Raw genomic sequence first — 16535 nt, 5'->3', positions numbered from 1 at the left:
ACGAGTGACTTTTAAAAGATCAAAATTATTATTTTTGAAAACTAATTTTTTATAAACTTTTATTTTTCAATTAAATAGGTGTTATTGAGCCTAATTTACCTAGATTTAGTAGGTCCAATTGCTCCTAAACTCAAAATCCCAAAACCAAACATGCAAATTAAAATCTATAAAAAGGATTCCTAGGTATTTTTGTGAGCCATCAGCCGAAAACACACACACACTACACACACAATTTTTCGAAAATTCCTAGGGGAAAAACGAGGAGTCTTCGTCGCCCGTTTGCCCTACTTCGCACCCCATGTCGATGATCGTATATTCGAGCATTCTAAAACGCAAAGGCACGTTTCTAAATTCATTTTGACGCAACATTCAAATCATATTATGTATGTTTTATGTATTTTTCAAGAAAAATATTGGAGTTCAAATTGCTTATCGCTTGACGATCACTTTCAATGTTTTGAAGATTCTTATGCGTATATGAACGTGTTAGGATTTCCAATGAGTACGCTGCCAACATTGGACGTTTAAGAGATGGAACAAGTGTCATTTAGGCACAAGACGAGGGCTGGACAAGAGCTAGAAGGGGCCATGCATGGTGAAGGTAGTGTCCTAGAGTTTTCATGGCATTTTGGCTTGCAAGGGTTCGGCTAGGGGAAAGAGGGTGTGCGGCTCGACCTGGGCTTGGGCAGGGGGTCGTGCTGGTTCACGGTGGCTCAAAAAAAAAGGAGGGCTGCGACCAAGGGATTGCAAGCATGGGCGCATGCGGCTTGGTTGAGGGCTGAGGGGCTCGGTGCTGGTCCAAGAGGGTTCAGTAGGGTCCTAGGGGGTATGGTCAGGGTATGGTTCAAGGTGGCTCGGTCATGGATCGATGAATTTGGGACGTGGCACGAGGGTCGGTTAATGGTTAACAAGGGTATTTTGGGAATAAAATATTTAAGTTTGAATTAATTCGAGAATTAGACGTTTCACGAATTAGTAATTAAGAAACTAAATCAAAATCCTCGAGTTTACGCTAAATAAAAATGTTAGAAGTCAAATTTAAGCTTAAATAATCTTTTGGAATAGTCTCAAGTCAATAAGAGTAAGAAAAAGTCAAAATCGAGAAATTTTAAGTCCAGGGACAAAATGGTCATTTTACGTCTAGGTAGTGTAAAAAGGGTTGGCAGTGTCCCGAGGAATTATAACGCATGTTAAATGATATTTTAAAATGTTTATGCTGAAAATATGAGATTTTATGATTTATGATAAAGTTATGAAATTTTTACTGTTAAAAATGTTATTTTTCAAATGTGAAAAAGACAAAATATTTTATGATTAAAAAAAAAGGAAAAATATTTTGAAGGATGTGAATTGACTGTGACATAAAGGATATATATATGATTTTTGGAAATATCGTGAGGGAGAAGGCCCTAGAGGGAGCCAATTTACGAGAAAAGGCCCTAGAGGGAGCCCAACAATCGTATTTTCATTTTACGTCGGTGCCTTGTGCCCGTCCCCATGCGCAATGGTGAGCTAAGACTGATCAGTCGACCAGATGATAAAGGCTAGTCACTTTCAAGGATAAAACTTCACCCAAAATGATAAATGATTGACAGTTTTACGATTTATGATATATTTATGATTACAAGATTATTTTAAATAAAAGTATGATTTTAATGCATGTTCTTGTATATGTATTATTTGCTACTCATATTTAGAACGTGATGAGTCATTAGACTCACTAGGTTTGAATTCTGTAGGTGATGATGTTATTGAGGGAGGCGCTGACGCTTGAGTGGATCGAGTCAGACAATATACTCCCGAGGGCCATTATTTTCCGCATTAGCTTGATAGTTAAAATTTTCAAAGATTTTGCTAATGTTTTAATTAGAGATTTTTATGCTTTATTTCGAAGTTAGATTGATTATGTTAAAGGTGGAAGTTGAACGTGATTAGTAGACGATTTAGAAATTTTTATGCACTTGAGATTTTAAATATTAAATTATTTTGATTTATGGAAATGTTAAATTATTTTAAATGGCGAAATTTCGAATTCAATAAAAAAAAACATTATTAGGATTTTAAGGTTTAAAAGTATAGGACGTTTCAGTTGGTATCAGAGCGAAGGTTTTCCCCAAAGGGTTGTGTTACAGCCACTCCGAGAAGCTCAAGAAGTCACGCCTCAAGTCTGTGAGTTTTTACTGCTTTATATTTTATATGCTGAATTTTAAATGCTTTTCATGGTGCATGATATAGAGGTTAGGTGCATGATATTTTTTAATATTAAGTGCATGTTGGTTACGTGGTATGGATGACTTGTACAAAGATGCCTCCTAGACGAGTTTTACGTAGTAATAATGAGGATAGACATGAGGAGGAGATTTCATAGCCTCCACCTGTTGAGGATTCCAGTGCCCGTGTGCTAGCCGGTATGGCTCGTTTATTAAAGACTCGCGTGTGAAATGGTGTGAGGGCCCGATTGGAAGCTATCTATGAGCGCTTTAGGAGGATGAACCCCGAGATTTTTTCTGGCACTACTGATCCATTTGCGGCTGAGGGATGGATTAGATCTTTAGAGGTAATCTTCCGATACATGGATATGGCAGAAGCTGACCGAGTTCGTTGTACCATCTATCTGCTGAGGGGTGACGCTTCCTTATGGTGGGAGCGGAGCGAGGGGTGGATTTAGCGGCACTGTCATGGGAGGGTTTCAAGAGGGTGTTCTATGATAAATACTTCACTATCGACGTTCGTTCGAGGTTGAAGATAGAGTTTATGAGTCTCCGCCATAGGGACTTGTCTGTTGCTGAGTTTGTGCAGAAGTTTGATAGGGGCTGTCATTTTGTGTCCTTTATTGCTAATGATGCTGCAGAGAAGTTACGACACTTCTTGGATGGATTGATGCCGATGATCTGTCGTGATGTGATGCTCACTGATCTTATTGACTGTACTACTGCCCTTGCTAAAGTTTTTTGAGCCGAGCAATCACTCTAGGATATTGATTGGGAGAAGCAGCGTAAGAAGAATCCCGCCCAGCAAGCTAGCCAGCATAATAAAAAAAACCATTTACGGGACCATGTAAGCGACATGGATAGCCGAAACCACAAGGAAAACCACCTAAAGAAAATGTCCCGAAGAATACTGAGAAGCCACTGCGCAAGGAGTGTGCTCGCCATCACTATGTCAAGTGCATGTGGGGCACCTACAAGTGCTTCAAGTGCGGAGGAATGGGGCATAAGGCTGGTGATTGTCCAAAGCTCAAGCAACCCACAACTGGAAGAGCCTATGTGATGCACGCTGAGCAAGCGGAGTCAGACACAACGCTTATTACAGGACGAATATTGCTAGCGGGAATAGCTACCTACGCTTTATTAAATTCTGGAGCTTCGCATTCTTTCATATTTGAATCTTTCGTAAAGAAATTGGGAATCTTACCAATGGATGTAGAGTCCGGATTCCGAGTTACAGTGCCTTCTAGCGAACATATGATCTCTAGTAGCATGATTAGGGATGTGGAACTTAAATTGCAAAAGAATATTATACGAGCGGACCTTATAGTACTACCCATGCCCGAGTTCGACATTATTTTGGGGATGGATTGGCTCACGCTGAATGGGGCTATTATTGATTTTCGGAGGAGGTTGGTATCTATTAGACCACCGAATGAGAGCATTAATCTTCGAGGCGGCACAAAACAATCAAATGCCGCATATTATTTCATGCATGCATGCGAAGAAGCTTATTATGCATGCGAAGAAGCTTATTAAAAAGGGATGCCAAGGTTTTCTCGCTAGTGTTATATCTACACCCAACACTGACTGTCGATTTATTGAGGATGTAGAGGTACTTAAGGATTTTCCGGATGTATTTCCTGACGATGTTTTTGGCATCCCAACCGAAAGAGAAGTGGAATTCGCTATTGAGTTTATGCCTGGTACAGTGTCGATTTCTAAGGCACCATATCGATTAGAACCCGCTGAAGTGAAAGAATTAAAGGACCAAATTCAAGAACTGTTAGAAAAAAGATTTATTTGTCCTAGTTTCTCTCCATGGGGCGCGCCAGTGCATGATCAACATTTGAGGACGACCTTACAAGTTTTAAGAGATCGAAAATTATTTGTAAAGTTCAGCAAGTGCGAGTTTTGGCTAGAGAGGATGACATTCTTAGACCACATCGTGTCAAAGGAAGGAGTAAATTTAAAGTCGAGTTAGTTAAGCAGTGGTCAGTGCCTAAAATTCTGACGGAAATCCGCAGTTCTTGGGTTTAGCCGGCTACTATCGTAAGTTCATCAAGGGTTTTTCATCCATTGCAGTACCCTTGACGTCATTGATGAAGAAGAATACGAAATTTGTATAGGGACCGGAGTGTCAAAATAGTTTCGATCAGTTACACCAAGCACTTACTACAGCGCCAGTTTTAGCTATGTCGACAGAGCAAAGGGAATTTGTTGTATTTACTGATGCTTCAAAACTTGGATTGGGCGCCGTTCTCATGAAAAATGACCGAGTTATAGCGTATGCGTCTTGAAAACTGAAAATACATGAAAAGAATTATCCAACGCATGATCTTGAGCTTGAAGCAGTCGTATTTGCGTTGAAAATTTGGAGACACTACTTGTATGGTGAGAAATGCAAGATCTTTACGGAGCATAAAAGTCTTAAATATTTCTTAACCCAAAAAGACTTGAATATGAGACAAAGACGGTGGCTAGAGCTTGTTAAGGACTACGACTGTGACATTAGATACCATCCCGGCAAGGCTAATGTAGTTGTGGATGCTTTGAGTAGAAATGGGACAATATTGCACATCAATCAGTACAGAAACCTCTACAAGTGGAAATTCAGCGCTTTGATCTTGAAGTTTATGTTAGGGTAGAGGCCCCTAATCTCGCTACATTGACAGTGCATTCCACTTTGCGAGATAGAATTCGAGCCGTACAGTCTACTAATGAGCAACTTCAGAATTGGAGACAACGAGATGAATCAAAGGGTAGCATGTTATATTCGATCGAGGATGGCATTGTTTAGTATCGAGGTTGACTATGGGTTCTTAGTGGTGATTCACTTAGAGTTGACATTATGACGGAGGCTCACAGTACCCTTTATTCTGTTCATCCCGGAAGTACCAAGATGTACGAGGATTTGCAACTTTTATATTGTGGCCTGGAATGAAACGAGACATTATGCGCTTTATATCCGAATGCTTGACATGTCAACAAGTGAAGTCAGAGCATCAAAGACCAGGGGGAATGCTTCGACCACTCTCCATTCCCGAGTGGAAGTGAGAGAACATTATTATGGATTTCGTGGTAAGATTGCCAAAGACCGTGAAAGGATTCAATGCCATTTGGGTAATAGTGGACCATCTTACTAAGTCAGCACATTTCCTACCAGTGTAGACGAATTTTTCCATGACACAGTACGCAGAGCTATACATTCGAGAGATAGTTAGACTGCATGGGATTCCAGTGTCTATAGTGTCGGACAGAGACACACGTTTCACTTCATCGTTTTGGAAGAGTCTACATGCAGCATTAGGGACTAAGCTACTATTCAATACCTCATTTCATCCTCATACAGTCGGTCACTCTGAGAGAGTCATACAGATTTTAGAGGGTCTACTCCGAGCATGCGTGATTGATTTCCAAGAAAGTTGAGAATCGAAACTACCTCTAGTGGAGTTCACTTATAATAACAGTTATCAGTCATCTATAGAAATGGCTCCATACGAGACACTCTACGGAAGGAAATATAGATCGCCTATTCATTGGGATGAGGTAGGAGAAAGAGCTACATTAGGGCCCGAAATAGTTCAGCACACCGCAAAAATGGTCTCCAAGATCCGAGAAAGAATGAAAACTGCTCATAATCGACAGAAGAGCTACGCGGACAAAAGAAGACGAGATCTCGAGTTTGCAGTAGGTGATCACGTGTTTACAAAGATAGCATGCATCTATGAAGGGTGTTATGAGATTTAGCAAAAAAGTCAAACTTAGACCAAGATTTATTGGACCATTCGAGATACTCGAAAGAGTGGGAGCATTAGCATATCAAGTGGCATTGCCACTTAATCTAGCAGGAGTCCACAATGTCTTCCACATATCGATGACTCGCAAGTACATGTCAAACCCTTCACATTTACTGAACTTTGAACCACTACAACTTTCACAAAATTTGTCATATGAGGAGAAGCCTACTCAAATCTTGGGTAGACAAGAAAGAAGGCTGCGGAACAAGGTGATAAAAATGGTAAAAGTCAAATGGCTAAACACTTGGAGGAAGAAGCCACTTGGGAGACTAAGGCAGAGATGAGGAGTCGCTATCCCGAATTATTCGGTACGTCATAATTTTGAGGACGAAATTTTATTTAAGAAGGGGAGGATTTGTAACGTTCAAAAGGCAACCTACGTAAATCAGATGCATGCAAATGATTTAAATTGCTTGATTGTTTAATGTAATTGATTTTATATGCTTGCATGATGCATACAACATGATAAATGGACTAATTGCATGATTTTATGAAAACTGTAGATTTTACCCGAATATTCGATAATAGGCTGGGGAAAGGAGATCGGGGACGACCAAGATAAAATAAATATTTTTTAATAAATATTTTCAAGGCTTATTAAGATGATTAAATATGATTAAATTTTTCTAAAAAAAACGGTATTGTTCAAATTATTTTACGAGACGAGATTTATTTTATTCCGAGAAGCAGGTTTTGGGCAAACGATTGACTTTTAAAAGATCAAAATTATTATTTTTGAAAACTAATTTTTTATATAATTTTATTTTGCAATTAAATAGGTACTATTGAGCATAATTTACCTAGGATTAGTAGGATCAATTGTTCCTAAACTCAAAAGCTCAAAACCAAAGACCATTAACATGTAAATTAATATCTATAAAAAGGATTCCTAGGTATTTTTGTGAGCTATCAGCCGAAGACACACACACACTACACAAAATTTTGAAAATTCCTAGGGGAGAAAACAAGGAGTCTTTGTCGTCCGTTCGCCCTGCTTCGCACCCCACGCCAACGATCGTATATTCGAGTGTTCTAAAACGCAAAGGCACGTTTATAAATTCCTTTGACGCAACATTCAAATCATATTATGCATGTTTGATGTATTTTCGCACGAAAAATTATTGGAGTTCAAACTGCTTATAGTTTGACGATTATTTTCAAAATTTTGAAGATTCTTATGCGTATATGAACGTGTTATGATTTCCAATGAGTACGCTGCCAACATATGACGTTTAAGGGATGGAACAAGTGTCGTTTAGGGATGAGACAAGGGTTGGACAAGAGATAGAAGAGGCCGCGCATGGTGAGGATCACTTTGGCTTGCAAGGGTTCGGCTAGGGGAAGGAGGTCATGCGGCTCAACCTGGGCTTGGGCAGGGGGTTGTGCTGGATTTTTCTTGATGTTAGAAAGAGTCCTAGCCCTTGACAGCATCCGAGGAGGAGTCTACTAGGGCTAGGACTCCTCCCATGTGTGCGCATGGCTCGGTTCTGAAGGAGAGTTGTGCGGCTCATTGGGAGCTGGCTAGGGTTGGTCAAGAGGCTCTAGTAGAGTCCTGGTTAGGTTCCTAGGCTTCTGGTTCATGGTGGCTTGCAAAAAAAAAGGAGGGCCGTGTCCTAGGGCTTGCGTGCATGGGTGCATGCGGCTTGGTTGAGGGCAGGGGGGCTCGGTGCTGGTCCAAAAGGATTCAGTAGGGTCCCTATGGGGATTGGTCAGGGTATGGTTCAAGGTGGCTCGGCCATGGCTCGATGAATTTGGGATGTGGCTCGAGATCGATTGCTAGGGTTCAAACTTAGGGTTTTGGAAGAAAGGGTTCGAACCATGGTCCACAGAGGTCGGTTCATAGTTCACAAGGGTATTTCAAGAATAAAAAGATTATGTTCAAAGTTTGGGAAGAAAATATTTAAGTTTGAATTATTTAAAGTAATTAAGTGATTAAATCGAAATCCTCGAGTCTACGATAAATAAAAATATTAGAAGTCAAATTTAAGCTTCACGAATTTGAGGATGATGTAAATGTTGTTGACATTTACATTCACATGCAAAAGTTGTACGATTAACAAACACATCCATTAAGGCATGTTACTATCAAGGAGCTCATGATCTCAAGCCTACGATAAAGGGCCTCGATCCGTGAGCATGGTGATGATGATTGGGCTCATCGAGAAGATAGTGGCTATGGACCTTGTCATCCCAAACGAATTTTCCACTAACATTCTACTGTTGTCATTGTTGTCTTGGTTTGTTGGGTTTGTGAACTATAGCCTTGATGTTCTAGTCAATATGCTTATTACATATGAAGCTACCATAAAGAAGAAAAAACATGTTTTCGTATAGGGATCCTCGTCTGAGACGAATAAAGGCCCATAAGAGAAGAGAAATAAATGTTCTGCTCCTTCCAAGATATACAAACCCACCAAGAAACAAACTTCAAATTCTCTTAATACATGTGAATCCTTAATACATGAGCATTCTTACTTCATTACCTTTACTAATGACTTCTCGAGGTATGAGTATGTGTACTTAATAAAATACAAGTCTGAAGCATTTGAAAGGTTCAAAGAATTCAGAGCTAAAGTATAGATACAGTTAGAGAATATTATTACTTAAGTACTGAATTTTAAGATATCTTAAGAAGAACATGATTCTCTCACAGTGGATCACATATGACACACCCCAACTGACTGGAGTGTCAGAGCGTCGTAATCGAACATTGATGGAATTGTTTGATCTATGACATGATTCATTAAATTTTCGCCATGTTTTTGGGGATTTGCATTTTAAATTATGACAATATTGTTGAACCAAGTCCATACAAAGGTAGTCAATAAAACTCCATATGAGATATAGATGGAAAAACCTCTTAAATATTCTTTTTTAAGAATATAAGGATGTCCAACTTATGTGTAGCAAAAAATGGGAGACAAATTGGATAGTAGTTCCAATTTGTACTACTTGTGGATATCTAAAGAATTATGTTGGATATTATTTTTAGGATCTCAATGAAACAGAGTGTTTGTTTCAAGGAATTTCATCTTCTTGGATAATGAGTTTCTATTAGATAGAAAAAGTTGGATGATACAAATTGAGAAGATACGATAAACACCCACTCTTGAAATAGTAGAACCCACACCCTAACAACCATTAGAAGAGATACAAGCTCTTAGGTGAACCGAAAGGGTCTCAAGGACATCTAATAGGATGAACCTGCTTCTTGAAGAAGGCCAAGATGAGTCTATTCATGGATGTGATCCAAGAAACTTCAAAAAAGCATTATCAGATGCCGATTCATCTAAATAACTTGAAATCATGTGGTTCCAGATGGATTTCATGTATTCTAACCAAGTATGGTACTTAATAGATCCAATTGAGAGAATTGTCCCACAGAAAGCAAATGAATTTACAAAAGAAAGCTTGGGGCGGATGAGAACGTAATGATCTTCAAGGCAAGATTGATAGCAAAATGATATACTCAAAGCCAATGAATTGATTTCTCCATTCGTGATGTTCAAGTCCATTAATATACTACTAAGCGTATCAGCATGGTATGATTATGAAATATGACAGATGGATGTAAAGACAACATTATTTAATGGTGACATTAAGGAAGATTTTTACATGTCTCAATCTAAAGGATTCACGTGAGTGAAAAATGAGCATAAAGATGCAAACTTCAGAGTTCCATCTATTGACAGAAATAGACATCGAGGATTAGGAACCTTAGACTTGACAACACTATTAAATAGTTTGACTTTGTTAAGAATTCTCAGGAACCTTGTGTATACGAGAAAGTCAGTGAGAGTTCAGTGATATTCCTAGTATTGTATGTTGATGACATACTACTTATTGGGAATGATGTATGATTTTGCAATCAACTAAAGTATGGTTAACTAGTAAATTCTCCATGAAGGATATTGATGAAACATCCTTTGTATTAGGAATGCAGATCTATATATCAAAGAGGATGCTAGGGCTCACCCAATCTAATTATATCGATACCATATTAAAGAGATTCTCCATGGAGGAATCCAAGAGAGGATATCTCCAAATGTGTCATGGTGTGACTCTATCTATGTCTATGTGCCCGAAGAATGACGGGGAGATAGAAACCATGACTCGCATTCCATACGCATCTGCCATTGGCATTATCATGTATGTTATGATATCTGCTTAACCCCGATGTTGCCTTTACACTTAGTGTTGCAAGAAGATATCAGTAGAATCCAGTTCCATTGCAATGGAAGGCCGTGAAATATATTATTAAGTACTTGAGAATGACTAAGAATTTATTTGTTAATAGTCTATGGGAGTGGATAATTAAAGTAAGAAACCTTTGGTTTTGTATTCCAGCTCAATAGTGGTGGTCTCTTGGAAAAGTTCCAAGCAAGACACCATGACAAATTCAACCACCGAGGCCAAATACATAGTTGTATCGATGCGGCAACAAAGGCTGTTTGGATGAGAAATTTTGTTCAAGAGTTGGGATTTATTCCTCAAAGAGTTGATTCAGTCCCGGTCTACTGTGAAAAATATGGTGTCGTTGCACAAGAAAACGAGCAAAGGTCTCATCAGTGTTACAAACATATACTGGGAAATTTTAACGTAATTCGAGAGATTGTGGGAAAATGAGACATATCAGTAGAGATAGTCACCTCTGTAGATCATGTTGCCGATCCACTGACAAATCTCCTTCCAGGACCATTGTTAGAGAAGCATCGTGAAGCAATGTGTTGGAACTTTTCAAGTTCGCAATCTTGATTTTGATGCTAAATAAATTTATTATTTTGTTTCTAATAATCTACCTTAATGCGCAGACAGCTAAAACTGAATTATTCAGTTTACGAAACCAACTGAAGCCTTCGGAAATGTCAACTGATTGAACCAACTAATTGGCGAGACTAAATCAGTTTAACTGGTTCTTCAAACAAGCAGTTCAGTTGATTGTCCAAACTGATAGGTGATTCAGCAGGAATATCTCAAAAGCCTGGCCAGCCTATGATGTGTCCAACTGACGAAGAACCCAGCTAACCAGTTCAACTGAAGGAGTAAAATCAGTTCAACTGACGAGTCAACTGATTTCACTAACCCAACTGAAGATCAGTCCAGCTGATCAGTTCAAAGCATCAGTCAGAATCTTTTAGTTGCAGATCAAGACAAGCTTACAATAAATGGATTCCAACTGTGCGAGAAGGTATAAAGCCATTGTCCAGTCAAAAGACAATAATGGACGTTGCATCAGAGCATTAAAGACAAAACGCTTTCGAAGGTCAGTCAAAAAGTCGAAGCACAAAGTCTAAGGAGCCAATTCAAATGCAACGGATACAATAATTGAGTCTCACTGTACGATCAGCTTTTCCCGTCTTTATAAAGAGAAGATCAGTGAAGACTCAAAGCAGAGACACATACGAGAGTGAAAAGAGTTGAGAAGAAAAACAGTAAAGGGCACGCTCAGTTGCATATCCGCTTTCAGAAGCACTTAAAGCCCAGAGAGAATTCTTCATCGTTGTATCAGCTTAGTTTAGAAGCCATTTTCCCTCAGTGTGTGAGAACATTCTTGTTCAGTTCTCACACACACACTCACTCTCAAATCCACTCAAAAACCGTCTTGCACAAAGAGGTAAAACTTGTGTATGTAGTCTTTGACACATAGACGTTAAAGAAGTGTTGGCTGGAAGGTGCTGCCTTCAGTCGTAGCTAGGAGTTCAGTTTAGGCAGTAGTGTAAGTCCTAGCTGAGTGGGTTGGTACAAAGTGTTGTATAAATCAAAGTCTTCTAGTGGAACCTACCCGTGGTGGTAGAAGGGATGACGTAGGAGCAATTGAAGTATCCGAACATCCATAAACATATATTGTGTATTTAACTGATTAACTGGTGTTTTAAAATTGTTTCGATCAGTTAGCGCATTCGTTAGTTCAATTGTCACCATAACTGAACTGAAGAATGCAAAAACTAATCTGTCTTTCTTCGGTTATTCAGTTTACATAAGTTAAAATGTTTTCTAATAACAGTCTTCTTCACGAAGGATTACTTCGAGTTTCTTCCGCTTGGTTTTAAACCAAACTCGATTTAATTCATCGATGTTAATATTCTTAGAACACGAGCTATTGCAGCTCATAGGAGAATATAGTGTTCGAAATGCCTTCGAAGACACTAGCACACTCGATCCTTGACAATGGATTTGAAATATGTGGGTAGATGACTATAGGACAAGTGTTGGATTGTTAGAGTAGGTGTCCAGGGAGCCAACTTGTGGCTTAAGTTTTATTGACTCTTATGTAAAAATAATATTTATTTTAATAATATTCTATGATTTTATGCAATTATGGCATTTACTTTATCTATATACTCATACAAGTTCCATAGATAAAATATTTAAATATATTATAAGTACCATGAGGTCTACAAGTCTAGTGGATTATGAAATTCATTAGGAAGTGTACTGTATATTATAAATATGCTCCTAGTCGATTCAACCGTAAAATAAGGATAAATGTTGCTCGAGTTTGAGACTATAATTTGTGATGTAAAGGCCATGTTTCATTAGTAAGGGCATGAATATGTCTATTCATACAGATGAGTGATCATTTGATGAGACATTGAAAAACCCTCACTCGGACTGTCCAAGTGGTTATCATTTATCGAGTTGAATAGTCCGTGGTTATGGTTGTACATTATTAGTCCTTCGACTTGTGACAACATAGAGTCTCTACGTACTAGCATGCACTTTGATCCTTTTACTGACACCATTGAGAATTATTAGGTTGCGAAGTTTGGTGTAGTTTCAAAATATGTAGAAGACAATGTATTGTAGTCTGGGATTCACCACTCGCTATCGGTGAATATACCATATGTGATCTGATAAGTTAATAATGTAAGAAATCTCTAGCAAAAGTAGGACATGTGAATTTTGGAAAGCTGTTTCCTTAATTGCACATATTATGTCACTATTATTACTCAAAGTTACATCACATCGTTATCAAATTCATTTACAACTCTCGATATATCAATGTTTGCATATTCGACTGAGATATATGAGTTGAAAGGACCGTATTATATGATAATCATAACTTATCTGTTCTTGCGGGCTCTATAAGTAATGCCTAGGGGATCATGAGTGATACTACTAGACACTCTTACCATGATTCGATGAGTGCAATCGAACTTGAGTTCTCGCATTCTTGATCAAGGGCTGATGAAAAGAATAAGGTTAATTAGGATAAACCTGAATAAGAATAAATATTGTTTTGAATTACATGAAGTAAACCCATGGCTAGCTGTATCCTTCAACAATTGAGGGTCACACAAGTATTAGATTATGTGTTCCCGTTGAGATAGTCGAATTCAATGAGTTGAATTTGACGACTGTAATTTGAAGGAGATCAAATAAATTGCTTGTAAAAGAGTTTATTAGTAGATTTCATGATTAGAAGTTGTGGAAGTTAGCTTAACTATTAATTATATATATTAATATTCTTCATTATTTCTCATATATTTATTTAATATATTTAAATTTAATATATTCCAATATATTTAATAATATTTAAATTTCCGATATCATTAATTAGTTTATATTTTAAAAATATTAATATTCTTCATTATTTCTCATATATTTATTTAAATGTATTAATTTTGAAATAGATTTAAAGAAACATATATTAATATATTTAGATATGTAATTAAAGTATAATTTATATCAAAAGATAAGGGTACAAACAATTATTATTTCACTAAATACAAATTTATTCGAGAATCTTAAATTTACAAATGACACACACAATAATAATTATGCACTACACAAGTATTTATATATTTTTTGAAAATCATTAAATTAAATAGAAATATTATGAATAAAAATGCTTGTAATAATGTGTTTTATTATTTTAAAAATGTAAGAAATCGGTAGTCTAATTAAACTGTTTGTCTACCTATTTATGAAAAAATACTGAAGGTAGAAAAAAATTACATAATTAGTTTGAGTAAGTCTCTTACGAACAAGTTTCAAAGATCTATATTCATGGAAGAGTCGACTCGGTCTATAATTTGAGAGAAAAATAATAATTTTTGACATAAAACAATATTTTCATGAGACGGGTCCGGTAGAATATCTGTATCACAAATTTACTTATGATACAGTCTCATAAGAGTTTTCGTGAATTAGTTTTAATATTATCTTATAATTAATAAAAAAATATATAAAATACATTGTATATTTATATCAATATTTTAAAAAATCATTTGAGAACATATTAGTCATTTTAGAGTAAAGAAAGAAATACGAAGCATATTAAAAAAAAGTCGACGGTAAGTAACACTTTCTTAAATGTTTGCATTGATCGTATCATTTCATGTAATTTCAATTATAGTTTTGGGTTTTGTGTTACTTTCATATATTTAGGTATTCATATTCTCTAAAATATTAAATAAACTATAATTTTTTTATAATATTATATTTGTCAAATTTTTAGTGATTAATATTATCGCGAATTTTTGGTATATTGACTTTCTATACATCTATATTATTATTATTATTATTATTGTTGTTGTTGTTGTTGTTGTTGTTAAATTATAACTTTATTATAAATATTTTTGAAAATGTTCAAAAATAATTAAAATTTTAAGCCAAAATTTTCAACTAATAAATGATTTTTTTTTGAAAAATTTTTATTTATTCTTTAATTGCCGCTTTGTCATATTTTTATAAATACTAATTGTGTAATATTTTATGTTTTAAATCTTGTTTATTGTCGTCATGTGTTCAAACTCATAGTACAAGACGCCAGCTGTAGTCGTTTGGGTTTTATCTTGGGGTCGTATTGAACCCATTTCACCCGCACCGATGGAGATATCGAACGATTTTAGTACAGCGACAGGCCAACTGTCCTTGTCATTTATCTGTTTCGATTTATATATTTTATTATCTAATAATGTTTTCCAGGGATTTCAAACTATTAACATCAACATTATTTTCTGCCAGATTCAATATTTCTTTTTCAGAATTATGTGTCACGCTGAGACCACAACATTTTTTCGTGAGGGTGAACACAGGGTTGTTCAAACTTCGGATAAAATCGAAAAAATCGAAAATCCAAATCGAAAAAACGGAACACTGAATCGAACCGAAAAATTAATTTTATAATTCGGATATAAATGTTAAAATAGAAATTTATTTGGTTCGGTTTTGGATTATATATGTCAAAACCGAACCGACCGAAAAAACCGAAATTTCATTAAATTAATAATTTTATTTTTATTATATATTTTTTGAGATCATTTCAGTTAATGATAAATTATTTTGAATAATATTTGGTTGATTGTTGTTGATGTAATTCATTTAAACTTTATGTTTAAATGTTTTACTAAGAAATTATGTAAAAAGATAACATATTATATTTTACAATATATTTATTTTATTAATTTAAATAAATGTATCAAACACGAAATAACCGACAAAAATAACCGAACCATTTCGGTAGAAAACCGAACCGAAGAAAAATGGTTCGGATATGAGATTATATATTTGTAAAACCAAAAACCGAAAATCGAACCGAACTTACTGATGAACATCTTTAGGTGAACATCACAAAAAGTTCTGTCTCGCTTCTCCTTGTGGAGCTCCTTTTCTTACTTTTTCCCTAGAATTAATCAGACACTATAATAATGCCCAAAAAAGAATTTAAATGCAATTCAATGAAGAACGTGAAAAAACCATGCAACTGAAGAACTAAAGTGGCTTATTTTGATGTATAAAATCAGCGTATATTATGGTTATTCGAAAATTATACAACAAATCAACCACAAATAAAAAGTTCATTAGTTTTTTTCTTAGTTTATAACGTTCATTTCTCAAATTCTAGTTTTTCTTCTTTTTGTAAGAATTTTTTTTAAAAAAATAATTATATATTTGCTTTGCGATAGTTCATAGTAAATATTCGTAGTTTCTATTCCGTAACATTTTTCTAGCTTCTATGATTCGTAGAGTTTCCTTCCATTTTTTCCAAAGTTAAAATGAAAAAATTGAAAAAAATCAGAGTTTCCATTCCAACTTACCTTTGTAATATGATAATCGGATATTTATTATTTGTTTTACTTGTACAAACACAATGGTCGTGCTTACGTCCTAGCATTTATGAATTCAAATATACGATTTAATAATTTAAATTAATTTATTAAATAACAATATTATATTATGTTATTACACACTTCATAAATCGATGATTTCGTTATTTTTTTAGACTTAAAGTCATATAAGTTTTTGACAAAATAAAATAATTCCAATGATATCTCATTGGAATTGAAATAATGTGGGAGACAGGAAAATGAACACATGTGATCTTCGAAATGTGAGACCTTTTTGTACTAACATTGCTTGTATAGATTCCTCCATTGTCTGCATATTGGGAGTAGAAAAGAGCCAAACTCGGTAATGATGATGACTTTTTCACGTGAGTGAAACAAATTTTTATTGGCTCTAATATCATTGTGTTGAGGTCTAGCTCACTAATGATATTGTCCGTTTTGATCTAAAAGCTTCA

At 35.8% G+C, this 16535-nt stretch overlaps 1 protein-coding gene across 1 annotated transcript; it reads left to right on the top strand.

Moving 5' to 3' along the window:
* The first annotated feature begins 3206 nt into the window (after positions 1 to 3206).
* On the top strand, positions 3207 to 3746 carry LOC140991250 (uncharacterized). Its single transcript, XM_073461186.1, has one exon. It carries the CDS (start codon positions 3207 to 3209, stop codon positions 3744 to 3746), a length of 540 nt encoding a protein of 179 aa, XP_073317287.1.
* Positions 3747 to 16535: the final 12789 nt, after the last annotated feature.

Source organism: Primulina huaijiensis, chromosome 13 (assembly GCF_012295235.1).
Source record: "Primulina huaijiensis isolate GDHJ02 chromosome 13, ASM1229523v2, whole genome shotgun sequence".
In the NCBI taxonomy this organism is placed as follows: Eukaryota; Viridiplantae; Streptophyta; class Magnoliopsida; order Lamiales; family Gesneriaceae; genus Primulina; species Primulina huaijiensis.
The sequence above is the reverse complement of the archived record's forward strand: the minus strand, read 5'-3'. Positions and strand labels throughout refer to the sequence as shown.